At 34.7% G+C, this 19,139-nt stretch overlaps 1 protein-coding gene across 1 annotated transcript in view; it reads right to left on the minus strand.

Annotated features, from left to right (window-relative positions):
• Nucleotides 1-19,139, minus strand: part of SLCO1B3 (solute carrier organic anion transporter family member 1B3) — a 77,908-nt gene that overhangs the window by 27,408 nt on the left and 31,361 nt on the right. The window contains exons 3-8 of the mRNA XM_049782895.1: nucleotides 12,104-12,245; nucleotides 9,324-9,456; nucleotides 6,920-7,041; nucleotides 3,335-3,481; nucleotides 3,058-3,156; nucleotides 1,848-2,095 (exon numbers count right to left, since the gene is read on the minus strand). Coding sequence (XP_049638852.1) covers nucleotides 1,848-2,095; nucleotides 3,058-3,156; nucleotides 3,335-3,481; nucleotides 6,920-7,041; nucleotides 9,324-9,456; nucleotides 12,104-12,245 — 891 coding nt within the window. The remainder of the gene's footprint in view (nucleotides 1-1,847; nucleotides 2,096-3,057; nucleotides 3,157-3,334; nucleotides 3,482-6,919; nucleotides 7,042-9,323; nucleotides 9,457-12,103; nucleotides 12,246-19,139) is intronic.

Raw genomic sequence — 19,139 nt, forward strand, 5'->3', positions numbered from 1 at the left:
AGTATTTGATTTGTTAGGAGTGAGAACACAAAAGATGGGGGAAAACAAGAGGCAAATAAATTTAGAGCAAGAATACATGACATTCAGGAAAAAAATGAAGTTATAAAATTTTTCTATACATGGATAGACATGGAAAGTATTATGCTGAGTGAAATCAGTCAGAGGAAAAGAAATAGACACAGAATATTCTCACTAATCTGTGGGACTTAAGAAAAATAAAATACATTAATGTAATAATACCCAGAGACAATAGAGATGAGGTTTGAAAGGACCAGCCCATGATATATAGCTTACCACAAAGATTGGTGAGTGCAGTTAGAGAAATAGCTACACCAACAACTATCATGATAATGATAGTGAGAGAAATAGAATGCCTGTCCTGAAGACAGGCAGGGGTTGGGGAGGAAGGAGATGAGGGACATTGGTGGTGGGAAGGTTGCACTGGTGAAGGGAGTGTACTTTTTATGACTGAAACCTAACTGCAAACATGTTTGTAATCATGGTGCATAAATATGTTAATAATAATAATAAGAGAATACATGACATCTAAAATAATTAAGTTAGGGGCAGGACCCATAGCACTGTGGATAGGGCATGTGTTTTTCACGTGACCAACCCAACTTCAATCCCCGGTATCCTATATGGTCCCCAGAGCCTGCCAGGAGTGATTTCTGAGTGCAGAGCCAGGAGTAACCCCTGAGTGCCAGCAGGTGTGGTCATAAACTAAAAAAATTCATTAAGTTAAAATATTAAATTGCTAAATTTTAAAGATTTCTCAATTTTACTGTCAAAAATCATTGACCTTTCATGGTCAACTAGAAGCTTCTCAGGTTGTTGAAAATGTCACAGTCTTATTTCAAGAGCCAGTGCAGGCTGGCTCCAGCATAGTATTGTTTTCAGATTTGCATACTAGAAGAGAAGGACTGAACAATGACTGTGAGAATCTGGCCCACAACAAGATTCAAACAATATATCCACTTGAAAAAGCTATTGAGAGGATTTTGCCCTTCTATAGCCTTTACTATGTTGGCTATTTCTGTACAACCTGAAAATTGTGTTATTAACACAACATTGTTTCAACTATCTAATTCTGGCTGTGTAGATCATTTTTCAGATGATTTCTGCTCAGTGCTTCTCCAAGTGGTGCATAGGAAACAGAAGGTGAAATAAACTGGTGGTGGGTTCTTATACACAATGCTGACTCTGAAGATTGTAATAGCAAACCTTCACTTCTACTTCATTTAAAAATATTTCAAGAATATTTCTCTATATAATTATCAAGTAAATAATCTTTATCTCATGAGAAACATCCTTTGAATTTCATCTCTTTTATGTAATCGTTCATTTGACCAACTTAAAGGTAAACATAATTCTTTAAATCTATAATAGAAGTGAAAGACTATACTAACCTGTTTCTATACTTTTGGCATAACTTATTAGACTGTAAGTTATTGGAGAAGAAATTCAATATTCTAAAAGGCATATTATAGTACTTGATCCCATTTGAAAACAGAGTAGTGAAATATTATAGTCCTTTGAGCTTGGGAGGTTACACTACAATTTTTAAAGTATAAAAGTCTTTACAAATCTAATTTTACAAGTAATAATTTTTTTACCAATTAATTGGCATCTCCATGATAAAGAACAAAAATAGTCTTGTCTTCAGAGAGTTGGTATGATCTCACGAAACACAGCTTTTAAAGGTATCATAGAAAATTCAGCTAAATTTAGTGCATAAGAAAGCTGTATTTTGGATGATTTTGACATGCCTTCTTCTGTAAAGGAGAAACTCCAGTATTGCCTTTACTTGGGATTAATCATTCCAAGTTAACCATAAATGTGAAAACCTTACCAGCCAGACTTTCAGTCACGTTTTCCCTAGAGCTGTTGGTTGAATCAACTGTTTGAGTCTTTTCGTCATTTGGTTTGAGTTGATGCAAAGAGACTGAAGTTTTTCTTTCGTTATGCTTATGTAAACTTTTGGGCAGGAAAAAGAAGGGTATGGAAGAAATAATGGCTAAAAGTCCAGACACAAGAAAACTGAGCCACCAAGCACCAACCCAACGCGAGTCCTTAGGAGTTATTCTTATAGTGCCTAGAACATGAAATTGGAAGAAGTCAATTAAAATCATTTTGAAACATAATGCATTAATTCAGTGTAATAGTGGCAATGATTACTGCTCTTTAAGATGAAGAAAGATGAAAGAAAGCTATAATTTATCAATTCCAAGATATTCTCTCCCTTGCTTTTCGTGTTACTGTTGACCTTGGCCTTCTGTGAAGTCTTTTTCATTTTGTAAATAAATTCTTTTATCTCCTTGAAAAGGTCTATCAATCAGAAAGTCAGATTCATTTCTTTTGTTTTGTTTTTGGGACACAACTGGCAATGCTCAGGGTTTACTTCTGGTTCTGCACTCAGAAATTACTTCTGGCAGGCTTACACTACTAGATGAAATGCCAAGGATAGGATCCTGTTGGCCATGTGTAAGCAAGCATAAAAACCCTACCTCTGTGCTATCCCTCCATCTCCTTAGATTCATTTCTTCACAAACACTACTTACTATATGTTAAGACAGGTACCTCTGAACAGTCTCAAGAAGAGTGTAGGTAAGTATGCAAAAATTGATGGTTCATTGAGATAAGTTCACGAAAATATCACGTTGGTTATTACTAAAACTTAAAATATTTTTAATTTTAAACCAGGTGAGAAGTGCATTTTGTATCATATTTTAAGAACTGTGCACATAGAAATAGAGAAAAGATTTTCTAAGTGTAAATTTGTGCAAATAAAAAAATGAGTCCATTGCAAATTTTGCATTTTATTTTAGTTGGAATTAATTGGATGCAGTCATCTAAAGGAAATTTATCATCTTAATCTGGTTGTAAAAGCTTTTTGAAGATAAAAGCTGAATTTTACTTCTCTTCTGATACTTTGTTTCCTACCACTAACTTTTTTGAAGCATCACCAGATGACTATTGAAAGAAGGAATTTAATTATTTGAAAGAATTATTAACTTAGAAAGTGTTGTCATGCTACCTTGTTCAAACTGTACTTACTCAGATCTACATAGCCAATATCCACATACATTTTAGAAAACACAGATCCCATCAAAAAGCCAAAGATTGGACCAATCATTGCAACTCCATTTAAGATACCTGAAAATATTATAAAAGTTTATCATTTAGTTATCAAGAACACATAGTTTCTATTCAATATTTTTAGTAGCATTGCATATATCCAAATAACTTTTTAGTAAGTAAAAAACTTAAATGTATGAATACTATTGTTTTAAAGGTAGACCAGAGAAATAGAAAAGGTTTTTCTATACATTACCTAAATAAAAAGAAGATTGTCCCTCTTGAGCAAAATCATCAATGTAAGAAATCCCCAAAGGTCCTATGGGGGTTTCACCAATGCCACGAAGCATATTACCCAGTAGAACAAATACCCACATGTATGAACCAGATTCCTTTTCATGACCTTTGTAGATAAAAGAGAGCTTTATTTTAATCATTAGTATCAGCTTTTCTATTAGAAACTCAATCACATTAAGCTCTAATGTTTAAGCCCTAAATGTTTCTTTCTTTTTTATTTTAGATAATAAAAAATAACATTTTATTGCTATTAAAATTGGGTTTTATGTTTGGAAAATCCTTTTGATTATTACTGTTTTTTATATTGATAATTTTTATTTTGACCAAGTGAATTACAAATTATTCACAGTAGTATTCCAGGTACATATGTTTCTAATTAAAATATTATTATCTTTTTTTTTTTTGGGTCACACCCGGCAGTGCTCAGGGGTTACTCCTGGCTGTCTGCTCAGAAATAGCTCCTGGCAGGCATGGGGGACCATATGGGACACCGGGATTCGAACCAACCACCTTTGGTCCTGGATCGGCTGCGTGCAAGGCAAACGCCGCTGTACTATCTCTCCGGGCCCATATTATTATCTTTCTAATTGTTAGTGATTAACTTACTTTTCAAAAATTGAAAACAGGAGAGCACAAACACATCATTATCTCACCACATACAGAAAATTACTTCTACAGTTTGTATATAATTTCTACATTTCAGTGCACATAACAAATGCACATTTTTACATTACAGACATAATATCTTATATATATAGTATATATAATTTTTACTCATTATAACCAATGATAACATGTTTTAGTAACTGGAACAATCACTTAATTTGATTTTTATATCAGGTTTTTAATTCTCTATAGTAATGAGCCAACTTAAAGTCTCACATTTATTATTCTATTTATATTTTTTAATAATATCTTTATTTAAGCACCATGATCACAAACATTTTGTAGTTGGGTTTCAATCATAAAAAAGAACATCCCCCCTTCACCACTTCACCAGTATAACTTTCCCAACACCAATGCCCCCCATTTACCTTCTTCCCCACCTCCCCTACCTTTATTCGAGACAGGCATTCTACTTCTCTCACTCATTAACATTGTCATGATAGTTGCAAGTCTCACATTTATTTAGCCACTCTCTTAATTTTTTTAGATGTTAGTCGTCTAATATCTGCTCATTTGAATTTATTTTGATTAGTTTTGCCTTCCTCCCCTTTCTTTTCTTTTTTGACAGGAGATGTTTTGGCCTTACCCATTGGTGCTCAGGACTTAATCTTGGCTTTGTGTTGAGGAATTACTCCTAGTGTTACTCTGTGGTCCAGCTTTGGTGCTGGGAATTGAACTGGGAAGTACTTTAACTCTTGTACTATCTTTCCTGTGGTATTCAATGTGGGTTGCAAGATGTGTGTGTGTGTGTGTGTGTGTGTGTGTGTGTGTGACACACACATGCCTGGCTGTGATGCCCCCATATTATTTGAGCTGTGGGACTTCTGGAGCTTACAAGACAGGATGGAAAGCTCGCACACACAATTGAGGAGCTCACTGAAGCTGGCATTCCTTTAGCCAGGCTCACAGGGAAACTCACAGGGAAACTCATTCAGGTAGTAATCACCAAAGCCTTTACAGTGCTCATACAAGTGATCACTAGCGGAACTACTCCTTCGAAGAGGTGCCCATCTTTTAGTGATAGTAGATGGAGGTCACTTCTCTTCCTGTTGTGATCATTCACACCTGGCTGTGGCATAGCCAGCAATCATTCACCAAGTATCACATTCAGCCATTAGGTTCCAACAGTCAAGTGTGTGAACTACACGTTGAACACATAGTTCCTTAGAATTTACTCCTGGATCTGTTTTCAGATCCTGGAAGTGTTCAGGGGAGAGTAAAGGGTGCCAGGAATTGAACCCAGATTAGTCACAAGTGAGGCATGGCAATTTACTGGCTGTACTATTGCTCTGCTCTACCAATCTCTTACTTTTAAATACAAAGTGTATATATATATATATATATTTTCATTCTGCTAAACAAGAATGCCATAACTGGGGCTGGAGAGAGTACAGCAAGTAGGGCATGTGCTTTGCTCATGGTCAACCTGGGTTCAATCCCTGACACCCCAAATGGCCACCTGAAAACTCCCAAGAGCAATGCTTGAGCATAGAGCCATCTCTCAGTAGAAACAGAATTGTTTATTTAATTAGATATTTATAATTTTGTTCTTTGCCATACTGAAAATTAATCTTTAAAGATAGCAATATGTAAATGAATCTTTATTCTATTCCTTATTTTTATTTCTCTATATCATGGATAAAAAGATTAGTATGCCGATATAATTAAAATAGACAATTTATCTTATACATAAAATTTGTTTGTATGTAATAATTTATATTTATCATAAATCTATATTTGTAAAATATTAAAAAATATACTTCTTTGGGGGATGGGAAATCCCCCACAGTGTTTGGGACTTAGTCATGGCTCACTTCTCAGGGAATCACTCCTTGGACTGCTCATGGGATCGTATGCAGTGCTGAGATTTGAAGTAAGGTAGACTGTTTGTAAGGCAAACTCCTTAACCCTTAACCCCTATACTATATGTTTGATCACTCAAATATTTATAATTGCTTTTGTTATTTATTAGTGGTATGAAATACCTTATTAGCTTCAAAGTAACATCTTTAAAAATGGCATATATTCCAGAATTTATGTAATAATAATCACATATTTTTGTAATCAAAGTAACAGTATGTTTTTATTAGATATGAATGCTAAACCTTTTAGAATATTAAGTGATATTATTTATTTTATTTGTTTGTTTGGGGGATAACATCTAGCACTGTGAACGATCACAACTTAATGATCAGGAAATCACTCCTGGTGATACTTGGGGATCAATATAGTGCCAGAGAGCTAATGTAGGTCTCCTAAATGCAAAACATATGTGCCAGCCTTTGAGCTATCTCCCATGTCTCTTCTATTCTTCTATTTTAAATGTACATATTCTTTTTCTATTTTCTACCAAATACTTTTGTGATACTCTCCAATGGCACTCGTGATCAACTGGTCATCCCAAATAATACTGACAGGGTAATAGGATTATACTCTGCATTGCAGTAGAAGATATGTAATTCCATAGATAATGGTATCTCCCAAATGCAAAGATGTGTTTCAGTCTTTTGAGGCATCTCTCTGGTTCCATACCAAACTGAATTTTTTTTTCTAAAAGATCTTTAGATATATTAATGTTATGATTTTGTGAGATGAAAATGCTTTTCCATACTTTTGTTTGTGTTTTCTTGGATCTTCCTTGGCAAGATTCAATGGCTACTCCTTGAATGGTGCTCAGGGCCAATCAGTGACCAGGAGACTAAGTGGCACTTGGAATTGAACCTGGAGCTCAGGCATACAAAGCACACACTCCAGTCTTTTAAGTTATCTCTTTGGTTGCCTCTCTGTTTTTAAATCAATTTTGCTAATTTGATCAATATTGAAACTGGTTATATTGATAAATTTTATATTACTTACCAGTCACACTACCCATTCTTACCTTTTCCTACCATGTTAGTTGAGGTTCTATTGAGTAACACATTTTGGTTGGGTAAACATACTGGTAAACTTGATGTTAAATTGCTTGATGGATTAGCAGAGAAATCTTTGGAATATCTATAACTATAAAAACATCACTAGGTTTAAATGTTTGCTTTGGAAAGAACTAGAAATAAAACACACAGTTTTTCTACTCAGGGTATTTGATATACCATTTTACATACTTATTCAAATGCATTTATGCACACAGACTCTCTATTAGGTGTTATTTCTTTATAAACAAAATATATTTAATATAATACACTAGGTCCTGAGTTGTCTTAAAGGAAAAGAAATTGGAGGTGAGGAAGGGTAAATAGTAGAACACTTCCTAACTAGAATGACATGTGGGATGAATTAGAAAGATGGGAAGGAATTTAACAGGTAGACAAAGAAGAAAAGTACACAAGGCTATTGAACATCTCATGCAAAGGTAGGAAATATCCTGGAACTCTTGAAAGCTGTCATGGAAAGAAATGCAGCTGACGTGAAGAGACTTTGAGACCAAATCAATGGGTGTTTTAATATGTGAGTTTAACGAATTAACAGATAAGAGCCTTTTAATATTAACTATGGAAAAAAGTAATGACTGTATTTCCAACACAACCATGGTACAAATAGACATACCACATTCACAAGCTCATGGACAAAACAAAAATAATTATTAAAACAAAATATTTAGCCCCATACTGTGTTACTCATTTTTTTCTATTCCATCCATCATAGTCTAATAATCCAGGTTGGTTTATTTCTTTTATAGTGAACTAAAGTTGGAAAAAGTCTCATCTAGGAAATTGAAAATTTTAAGCAGGAGTAAAGGACTTAGAATTATGTTTGAAAACAAATAGGATATGAAATAGTTTATGAATTCAAGTGTTGTTAAACCTGGAGTTTGAGATTTAAATGATGAAAGTTTCAGATCTATTAGGGAGAGTAGATATGTAAGGGAGAGACAAGTCTGAGAAGTAGAAAGTAGAATAATGAATATTCATTATATCTCACCCTACTGAGAGGGTGAGATAAAGCATAGTAAGGATACAGTGATAAGGATTAGAGTGATTCCCTTGATTTTTAGATTGAAGTGCTTTGTGGCTATACGAATCATTACTAAAAAAATGAACATGAAAAATTAGAACTGGTACTGACCTAAAGATGTGAGTTTTTGTTTATATGGTAAGAATGCAATATGTTAGATTGGATGTTCATAAGCCTAGTGGTTACTCTTGGCTCTGCACACAGGAATTACTCTTAGTATTGCTCAGGGGACCAAATGAGATGCTGGGGATTGAACTCAAGTCATCTGTGTGCAAAGCAATGTTCTCTTTGCTGCACTATAGCTCTGGCTCTATGATTTCATTAATCTTAAGTGTAAGAAAAGTCATCATGTTTAGGTGTCTTAATATGTGTGTTCTATGCAATCCATGTGGAATGATGTAGATTGAGGAGAGATCTGGGGAAATATTAGCAATATGGCATCAGCAACAAAAAAGGATGGAAATGATAAAAGAAGGAGTAGTAGTACTAGGAAGAAGCAAATGCATATAAAGGTCAAATGTAATAAAAAGAAAACTCTTTACTGAATATGACTTCTATATTTGACCAGATCCCCTCATTGCCCCTGCCACCCTGGCTAGGTGTGCAACTGACCAGTAATGAGATGACAACAGGAATGGGTGAATAATTAATGCTTCAGCATTGTCACACATGATCCATCATTCACTCCTTCCATGTAATAACTTTTTTCAGAATAGAATAAATCATCTCTGGAATGACTGTAATATTTTTCTCATTGCCTTTATGTCTGGATATGAGATATAGCAAAGTTCTAGCTATGGAGAAGATAGTAGATGCTAGAGTCTAGACTTTTGAAAACATGTTTGAAGACGCATCTATGTGCACCTTGCTTCTTCTAACTTACTGGAACAAAATTGTCACTATTTTGACCTTACGGTCAAGAACATGCAAGACAGAGAAAAATGTTTAAAGAGGATCAATGTCATATAATGCCTGGGTTGATCACATCATCATCATCATCACCACTATGGTGATCATTATTATTACTATTCTTCTTTTTTTTCTCCTTTATTTTCTATACTAGTGTCAGAGTATAATCATAGCTACTGGCTTGTGACTTGGGAAGAGCAGTCTCAATACAAACAGCATTGAAGGAACAGATGAAGAGAGAGGGAGGTGAAGTCTTAACTGCATAGAATAAAAGTATCATTATAGGCAAAGAGATGAAGTGATATATTATACTTTAAAAATCCAAACATATTTATTTCCTGTGAAACTGTATGTCTTAGTGCTATTTAAATATCAAAAATCAGTCAAATCTGTAATGTATAAAAGAGTCGTTGAACACTTACTATCCCATGAAGAAATGTGGCAAAGCAGTAAAAATACTTCCAAGTCCCATAATGAAACAACCAATTCCAATTATCTTTGGTCGGTTTAGTTTGGACCCAAAGTAACTTACAAATACAATGACTAGTAAATTTCCTGGAAAAAAAAGAAAGTTAATTTGAATTAAGCAGAGAAAATTCTGAGTTCAATTTTGTATCTAGCAGGAAGACCCCAGGAATGGATACAAAACATTGTACTTTCCTCAACTATCAAGTAATTAGGAAGCTAAATCTCATATTAAAACACTCCCCATAATTTTTTATGGTATCTGCAGTAAAAATAGGTTTTAGATATAGAAGCAAGCTAGAGTTACTTGGCAGTATTATTGAAGCAAATTTTACTTAAAAATTTGGATTGTACTGAAATTGACAAAAATGGAGAAACTTCTTTGAGTCACAGGAAAGTTATTCTTTATTCTCATTTACTTCTAGAAGTATTTAAAGTCCTTTTTAAAGAAAGCCACCCCAAATAAGTATACATTAAGAAAAAAAAAGCACACAATTTAAGCAACAAAATGAACCGGAAGATAAAGCAACTCATGGAATAAAACCCAGATAAATAGGAAACTAAAAAGAAGAAAAACTAAAATAATTATTTGTGGTAGAAGAACATAGTGGACACATAAAAAAAGAACCTGGGCTAGAATGATAGTGCAGCAGGGAAGGTTCTTGCATTGTACATGGTTGACCTGGGTTCAATCTCCAGCATCCCAAATGGTCTCCCAAGTTTTGCCAGAAAAGATTCCTGAGTGCTGAGTCAAGAGCAAGCCCTGAGCACCACCAGGTGTGGTCCAAACAGAAAACAAAATAATATAAAACCATTTTATTTAAAGTAATATAAGGCTAAAACCAGAAACTAAAACGCATCATTGTAATTTTTTTAATTACAGAAAAATGCATGAGTTGGATATCATAAGGTGAAACATGAACATAAAATAATTTCAGAACTGTCAGACATTTTATTATTTTACATTGTTCAAATATTAAAAAAATATATCAGAATCACATCTTGAGCTACAGGGTTAGGTGTTAGCTATGGCTGGAGCGTAGGCCTGACATAATCTAGGTGTGTGCTTTCCCTCTTGAGTCATCTCCTAGCTCTAGCCAAAAAATATAAAATTCATCTTATATTTTTGGATAAAAATAAGCAAGAAATTATAGAGGAAGAAACAAATTTAAAAAATAGAGAACAAATTTTCTGAAGAAAACCAACAAATGAATGCCCTGAAGAATTAAGCCTTCAGTTAAAAACTGCTAATTGGGGGAGGAGAGGGTCAACTTTGGTGGTGGGAATTCCCCCGTTTCAATGTTAATTTGTACCTAAAATATTACTATGAAAGATATGTGATTCATTTTGATCAAAAATAAAATATTTAAAAAAAAGTACAAACCACTAAAATCTAATAGATATGTTAGGTAGACTGCTAAATCTTTTAAAATATTGAATAAAGAATCTATGGTACAATCTGCAACAACAACAACAAGAAAAACCTGCTAATTTTTCTACCACATATCATATAAAAATCATAGTCTTAGGAGTACAGCTAGTAAGATGCTTTCCTTGAACAACACTGGCCAGATTTGATCCCAATATTCCACATGGTCCCCAGAGTCTGCTAGGAGTAATTCTTGAGTACAGAGCCACAATTAAACCTTGAAAAATGTTGGGTGTGGCCTAACTCAGTCCTGTACATATGCTGGTAAAATTTATGAAATTTAGGGATAAAAATGTATTAACCTATTAGTGAAAAACAATGCTATTGATTTTTTATATACAATATTGTAGAGTTACAGTAGATACATATTTTTAAATACTCTTCAAAGAAAGATTTGGGGCTCATAATTTCATACTCAAATTATCACCTGAATATTCACAGTGAGAAAATTTTTTGCCTTATACATAGATGACCTGAATTAGATCAATAGCACTGCATATGGAAACTTGAGTTCCACAAAGTATGATCCCTGAATGCAGAGCCAAGAGTAATCCCTGAGCACAGCTGGGTGTGGTCCCCAAAATAATAAAAAGTGATAAGAAAAAACCTGATAGTTGAAATCATGTGTAATTTATAAAACAAGACAAAATAATACCCCATAATTACATCTAACTTTGGAGAAATTTATATTAAAATGAAAGCAACAAAAAATATATTTGATGTTGTGGAGGGGATTCTTTTAACTCCAAATTTCATACTCAGTTAAATAGCAAAATCTTCACATCATTTACTTCCAAGTTGTCCCCACCTTCCATCGCCAGATAATTATCTTCTCATTAACATATTTGCTTTAGTGTATATGGAGAGAGGGTAAAACAAAGACCTAAAATACTTATTTGCAAACGATGGTTTTTCTTTTTTTTTTTTTTATCTTTATTTAAACACCGTGATTACAAACATGATTATAGTTGTATGATTACAGTCATGTAAAGAGCACCCCCCTTCACCGGTGCAACATTCCCATTTGTACCACTGCTTTTCTGAGCAGGGTATTTCTTCGTGTACTGTGACACGAGTCCCATGCATAGTAGAGTGTTTATTCATTTCTATGGCCTTTAACACAATCCCATAACAACTCCCTTTTCCCAAGGTTATGACAACCAAAGATGTCTTTAAATACTGCCAAATGGCTACAGGGGGGGCAAATTTACCTCTGATTGAGAATCACCGATTAGAGCACTGTATGAAAAACTTTTACCTTTGTGAATATGATTACTCAATAATGATCAATTTAGAAATAAAAAGTACCCATTTCAAAGCTTCCATCAATCAAGCCAACGACAGATGATGATATTTCAAATCTCCTTTCTATTTGAATGGTGGAACTTTTCATAATCACTCCTCCCAGTGCTTTACAAATGTAGCCAAGGGACAGGGCTGCCAAAAACATCTGAAAAAGTAGGACAGGAAAATGATTAAATAATTATGTGATATTTTACATGCATTGAATTAAAGTAACCTTTTATATTTGCTCAAAACAAACCCACCTTTTCTATGTTAAAATGGGTATTTCTTATCTCTTTCAAGGTTACCATTATGATAACAAAGCATCATTTTCTAAGTTGGATTACATTTACAAGTTACTAGTAGTTTTGTTTGGTTTTGTTTTTGTTTTTAGTGAATTTATGACTGGGTTTCTAAGAAGCTGGATAGAAGTGTGAGATAGAAGTGTGAGATTATAAGCTATATTTTACTTCTAAGCAAGTAGCATATATTCACTGTCTGGAGTGACTTTCTCAAAAGTTGTACTTTTAGAAATTCAACAGAAAGAAAAAATTTACACATATAAACCCTCAGTACTTTTTGAAATATCTTAAATAAATGAAGACAGCCAAGCAATCTATTTAACATTTTAAATATTTTAAACCAATGTGGTTGTGAATAGTTTATTTTCAATTTCATTTTCATGTTATATCCTCATATATGGATACATGCTATGGAAACAAACCATATCAGTAAGTAAATTTTTTTGCCTCTAGGAAAAAGCTCAGATCCTGTTATGAACCTTCTGTGTGACTCTAATAATCATATACTGAAATCCTCACATCTAACATGATGGCATCTGGAGATATGCCTTTGAAAGGTAACTAGGTTTTGAGGGTGGAATTCTCAGGATAGGATTAGTGCCTGAGCATTTCTTTCTGCACTGTGTCCCTGTGAGTAATAGCTGGAGTAGAGGGAGGCCACCTGAAAAACAAGAAGTCCTCAGTATCTACCATACTGGTACTAGCCTGATCTCAGACTTCTAGCACCTAGAAATAGGAGAACTATTTTTTTTTTTTTTTTGGTTTTTGGGCCACACCCCGTGATGCTCAAGGGTTCCTCCTGGCTATGAGCTCAGAAATCACTCCTGGTTGGGGGACTATCTGGGATGCTGGGGAATCGAACCGAGGTCAATCCTCGGCTAGCGCAGGCAAGGCAGACACCTTACTGCTCGAGCCACCATTCCGGCCTCCAAATACTCCTTTATTATCGTCTAACTTCATCTACGGTTATTCTAATCTTTGCTCATTCTTCCTCAATTCAACATATGTACCTGGATATTCTAAATGTATTATATCACCTCAAAAATTTTTGCTGTTATTTTTCTTTACTCAGGAAAAAATGTTCTCTAGCATCTATTACTCTTATTCATCTGTCATATTCTTGAGATTTTTATTCAATGTGGCTGTGTAGGGAAGCTTTTCTTGATTAAGGTCAGTAAATAATACTGCTTTTTACTTATATTCTACATTTTATTTTTATATTATCTATCAATAATCTATCTATCTATCATCTATCTATCTATGTATCTCTCTATCTATCATCTATCTATCTATCTATCTATCTATCTATCTATCTATCTATCTATCATCTATCTATCTATCTATCAATCTACCTATCTATCTCTATCTTGATTTTGGGCCACAACTGGTGTTACTTCTATTACACAACCCCTCTTCCATAACAGGGGTTACTCTGGGCTCTGCGCTTAGAAATCGCTCCTGGCAGGCTGGGGGGGGGCATATGGGATATAGGGGTCAGTCAGGGTCGTCTCCTATGCTATTGCTCTGGTCCTGAATATTCTAGTTTTTGTTTAATGTATAAGACCTGACTACGAATATAACTTTCTCATCAAAGGGATTATATCTGTTTTATTCACTGATATATTCTCAGTGACCAGGACAGTCCTGGCAGAAAAACATTTATTCAATGATGTATTATCCTGCACAAGGCCATGATTGGGGCCAGAGATCAAAATTTAAACACATATTTTATGACTAACAAAGTATTTGCATAGGGAAATATACATGTAATTTTATGAATATATGCATATTTTTCTTCCTTTATAGGGAAATTTCAATTCATAAAGGAATTTGAAGAAGAATAATACAACTAAACTAATCAACATTTTATATAAGAATAAGAAAGCTATATAAGAATGAAATACAAATGGTGGGAAACCATTAAAGACATTTTTATTAAGTTGATGAAAGGAAAGGGAAAGAGCCTTGGCAGAAAGATCTTAAACTTGTTTGGGGAAGGTAGAAAAAAGTGGAAAGGATCATCTTCAAGGAGAGCTAAATTTTCACACATTAAAAATAAAGGAAACATACTTAGTCTTTTTTTTTTCATAGAAAATATTTGAATAAAGTTTTAAAATTGAAAAAAATGTTTAAACTGAAAAACATTTGAAAAGTGAAAATATTTGCAAGTTCTAACCATTGTTCAAAAATCAGGTTATTGGCACAGGAAATGATTGTGAGTGAAATGATGGCTACAGGGTCCCTTTCCCCCCGTGAAGGAATGAATGAAATAAAAAAATGATCTAAACAAGTATTTATGAGAAAATGAGGTACCCTTCCTTGAATACATTCCTGAATGCGCACATTAAAGCTCATTTGGAAAACCGGGGGGTGGGGGGAGAACGGGGCACTTGCCTCTTTCTTGCCCTAGATTCACCCCCAAATCTGAGTCGAACAACTTGGATGGACCCAAATTCAGTCTCATTAGAGAGACAAAGAACTAGGATTAATGCTTGACTCTAGGGGAGCTGTTCAAGGAAACAATCCATACTCTATCAAGGGTACTGGTAAAGTAAAATCAGATCAAATGCCAATACCTACACATTGCAGTTTGCAGTACAACAGAAAGACGCCAGGTGGAAGACCAGTGATATGATTGAACATCCAAAGCAGAGGCTGCAGAACCTCGAAAAGACACTAGGGGGAGCGATTAAGGGGAAACCAGTTGGACTGCAAATTACCCAGAAAGGACATAATCTATAACATTTTGAAACCTTTCTCTGTAGAATCTCTGGCTTGGCTGACTGATGGAAGTAAGTTCTGTACAAAATGAGATCACAAAGTATGACTTGACTCATTCTTATAATTTCTGAAGCTCCATAAAAACAAGAACTAGACAACAAAACAACAACAACAACAACAACAAAAATAAGACATAGAGAGGACAGATCAAGTTAAAATGTAAACGGAAACAAAAACAAACCAAAAAACACTCAAAATCTCTAATGAAACAGAAAAATGAGTTGCCAAAAAGGTAGTTATAATTAACTACCAGAAAGATTCTCAAAAATAAAAGATAGTAGTAATGTCAATGAAGTAAACCAGAAAAATAAAAACACTAATAAAGAAAGAGAAACTTAGGAGAAGCAAACAGACTTTCTGGAACAGAAAAATACATGACTTAAACTTAAAAATTAATTAAGGGAACTCAACAGCAAATTTCAACTCTCAGAAAAGGAATAATTGAACTCAAAGACTGACTTAGCAGAAAAAAGAAAGTGATTGGAAATGAAGAGTATGACTAATGGAACAGTAGCAAACTAAATAACAGTCATTTGCAAGGAAATTTGCAAATTTATTTCTCCATAGGAGAAATGAAAGAGAAATAGGAAAGAAAAACTTATTTGAAGAAACAATGGTCTTATTTTTTTTAAATCTAAGAAATGTATATACAAATTCAAGGAACTAAAAGCCTCTTCCCCTACTCCAGATCTTACTATTTCACTTATCCAATAGTTCCATAATGTGAGCTACTATGTTAGCAACATTCTATTCCCATCACATTCTGCCCTAAGTTCACAATTCTCATGGTAGATTTATATTATTTATACAGACTTAGATTTGTTCTACTTCATCCTTTGTGTCTTCCTTGAGGGAATATCACAGCTTGAAATTACATATTATTGTCTCACATTTCAAAAGTTTTCACTGTGTTTATATTTCAAAAATAATGTATTTTCTTTACTACCAATTAAGCTTTTGATGTCCTTTATGTGATGGAGAGACAGAATTAGTGCTATGGAGGATGAGCTGCTTAACACCTTTCAAACAAGAGAAGAGATTGGAAAAGAGCCTTAAAATAAGCAAACAGAAGATGGACACAATTCTCAAAGAAAGAGAAAGATAACAATAGAGCTCTGGGATAAACTTAATAAAAACAACATAAAATTCATTGGAGTCCTAGAGACCAACAAATTTTGCCCAGGAAGAATACTCCAATGAAGAATTAACAGTCAAAGCCATCATTGCTTAAAAGTTCCCAGAGCTAAGAGTGCATTAAATTACATCCTGGATGACTAAAATGTACCTCCTAAAAGAGATCCAAATAAAAGCACTCTAAGGAACATCCTGCTAACAATGATAAAAACCATAGATGGAGATAGAATATTAAAAGCAGTAATATCAAAAAGGAAGATTACATTCAAAGGAGCATCCTTAAGTATATGGCCGTACCACCCTGAACATGCCAGACCTTTCTAATTTTGAAAGCTAAGTAGGGTCGGGCCTGGTTAGTATTTGCATGCGAGCATCCTTTAGATTAGCAGTGTATTTTTCACAAGCAACCCTCAAAACTTAAAGACATTGGTGGGATATAGTAAAAAAAAAAATCAATGAAATGAATGCTTCACTGAGTACTTTACCCATCCAGACTTACATTCAGGTGTGAGTGAAGGATATGCACTATCACAAATAAAAAATAACTCAAAAACTTTACAGACTCAAAGCCAGCCTTAAAAGAACTTAAAGGTGTACTTTAAAGCAAGGCAGAAACCCACACACACCAAACTTTCAAAACGATGACACTAAATCCCATGACAAATTATCTCTCTCAACATCATTTGACCAGTTAATAGACACAGAGTGGCAAAAGGATAAAAAATTTGGATCCAATGTTTTTCTGTCTGCAAGAAATACATCAAGCAAACGATTCCCTTAAAAAGGCTGGGGTAGCTATACTAATAATAGATGACACAAACTTTAGACTTAAAAAAGATTATAAGAGACAGAAATGGATGTTTCTTAATAATCAAGGGATATGTACACCAAGAAGAAGACATACTCCTAAATATATGTATGTATATATACATATATATGTTTACATGTATATATACATATATATGTGTATACATATACACATATATATATACATATATATATAGAGAGAGAGAGAGTAAGGGGCCAGCAAAATATCTAAAACAATTTCTGATAGATCTGAAAAAAGACCTCAATAGCAACACAATAATAATGAGAGACTTCAACACTGTGCTACCACCCCTTGATAGGTCAACTAGGCTAAAACATAACAATAATATACTGGCTCTTATGAAAGAATATACTGGCTCTGAAAAGTGGCTTAGTGTATATATATATACACGTATATAGATTACTATATAAATATATATACTTAGTATATATGTAATATATATACATATATAACCTAGTATATAAATATAAATATAGTGTCATATATGCATATCTATTTTACTCTCCATCCACAAAAGACTGATTACACATTCTTCTCCAGTGCACATGGGACATTTTCTGATATAGGCCATGCATTGTCTCATAAAACATATCTTCATAAAATCAGGATAGAAATTGTATCAACTCCCTTCTCAGATCATTATGCACTGAAACTAGAAGTGAATTAGAGCTGTGCTTCTTCTGAGGAAACTGAGGACCTGAAGGGAGCCCTGTCCTACTCTTCTCTGTCTTTCCTGAACTCTGGAAGCTCTCCTCAGAGCCCTGGGAAGCGAACCCCAAAGAAATTACATTCAGAAGCTGCCCAGCGAGCCAGTGAGTGAGTAAGAAATGGCTGGATGTGGGGGTTGCCATGCAGAGTGCTGATTGCTCCACCTGCAGAGTCTCCACCCGGTTGTGCTTTTTCTGAGGAAACAGAGGACCTGAAGGGAGCCCTGTCCTGTCTTTTCTGAATTCTTGAAGCTCTCCTCAGAGTCCTGGGAAGCGAACCCCAAAAATACAGCATTCTGAAGCTGCCCAGTGAGCGAGTGAAAACTACGCCTGTCCAGTGGGGCCCGACTGTGAAAAACTGTGAGTGCTGCCTGTGTGTGTCTCTCTACTATTCTGTTGTGTGAACCTCTTGAGAGTGGGCTGAAAAGAGGCTCCAGAAGGCACTTAGCTCCACTTTGCTACGCAGCCGTGCGCTCTTTCTTAAAAAAGAACACCATCACAAGAAGAAAAAAAACCACACTAAGAACTGTGTTGGATCACAGAAGCAAGAATTTATCTCCAGACTGTCTTCTTTGCTGCGTGCTCAGGCCTAAGATTTGATCCTGTGTGAGGCTTCATCCACGGAGTACTCCCCTACCTTGGAGGCAAGTCGGCCCATCCAGAAAGGGCGGAGCCAGAGAAGTGTGCTGCCTGCATCATATAACCAATGAATACCACCACAACACGTAGAAAAACCCACAATACAAGTGTGACAATGGGGAAACAACGCAGGCCAGCATCAGACATAGAGAATGAAGATGACAATTCTGATGACCAGTTAATGACCAACCAACTAATCAACCTCTCAGATAAGGACTTTAGAGTAGCAATATGGAAGATACTCAAAGAACTCAAAGAAACCATGGATAGAGTGGAACAGAACACTAATAAGAATCAAGAAAATATGAAGACAGAAATCACAAAACTCCAAACTGAAATAATATGTCAACTAACAGGCCTGAAAAAATCAGTAAATGAAGTGAATGACAAAATGGATAAGCTCTGGGACAGGGTATCAGAAGCTGAGAATAGACTTGGTGCTGTGGAAGATGAGATACATAACAATTCCATACAGCAAGAGAGATTGGACAAAAAACTTAAAGCAAATGAGCAGACAATGGAAAAATTAGTCAAAAAATGGGAACAGATGAAAATAGAAGTCTATGATAAGATCAACAGAAACAACTTAAGAATCATTGGAGTTTCAGAGACCCAGGAAGAAAATTTCCAGGAAGAATCAACGGTCAAGAACATCATTAAAGAGAAAC

This window comes from Suncus etruscus, chromosome 11 (genome assembly GCF_024139225.1).
Source record: "Suncus etruscus isolate mSunEtr1 chromosome 11, mSunEtr1.pri.cur, whole genome shotgun sequence".
NCBI classification, from domain to species: Eukaryota; Metazoa; Chordata; class Mammalia; order Eulipotyphla; family Soricidae; genus Suncus; species Suncus etruscus.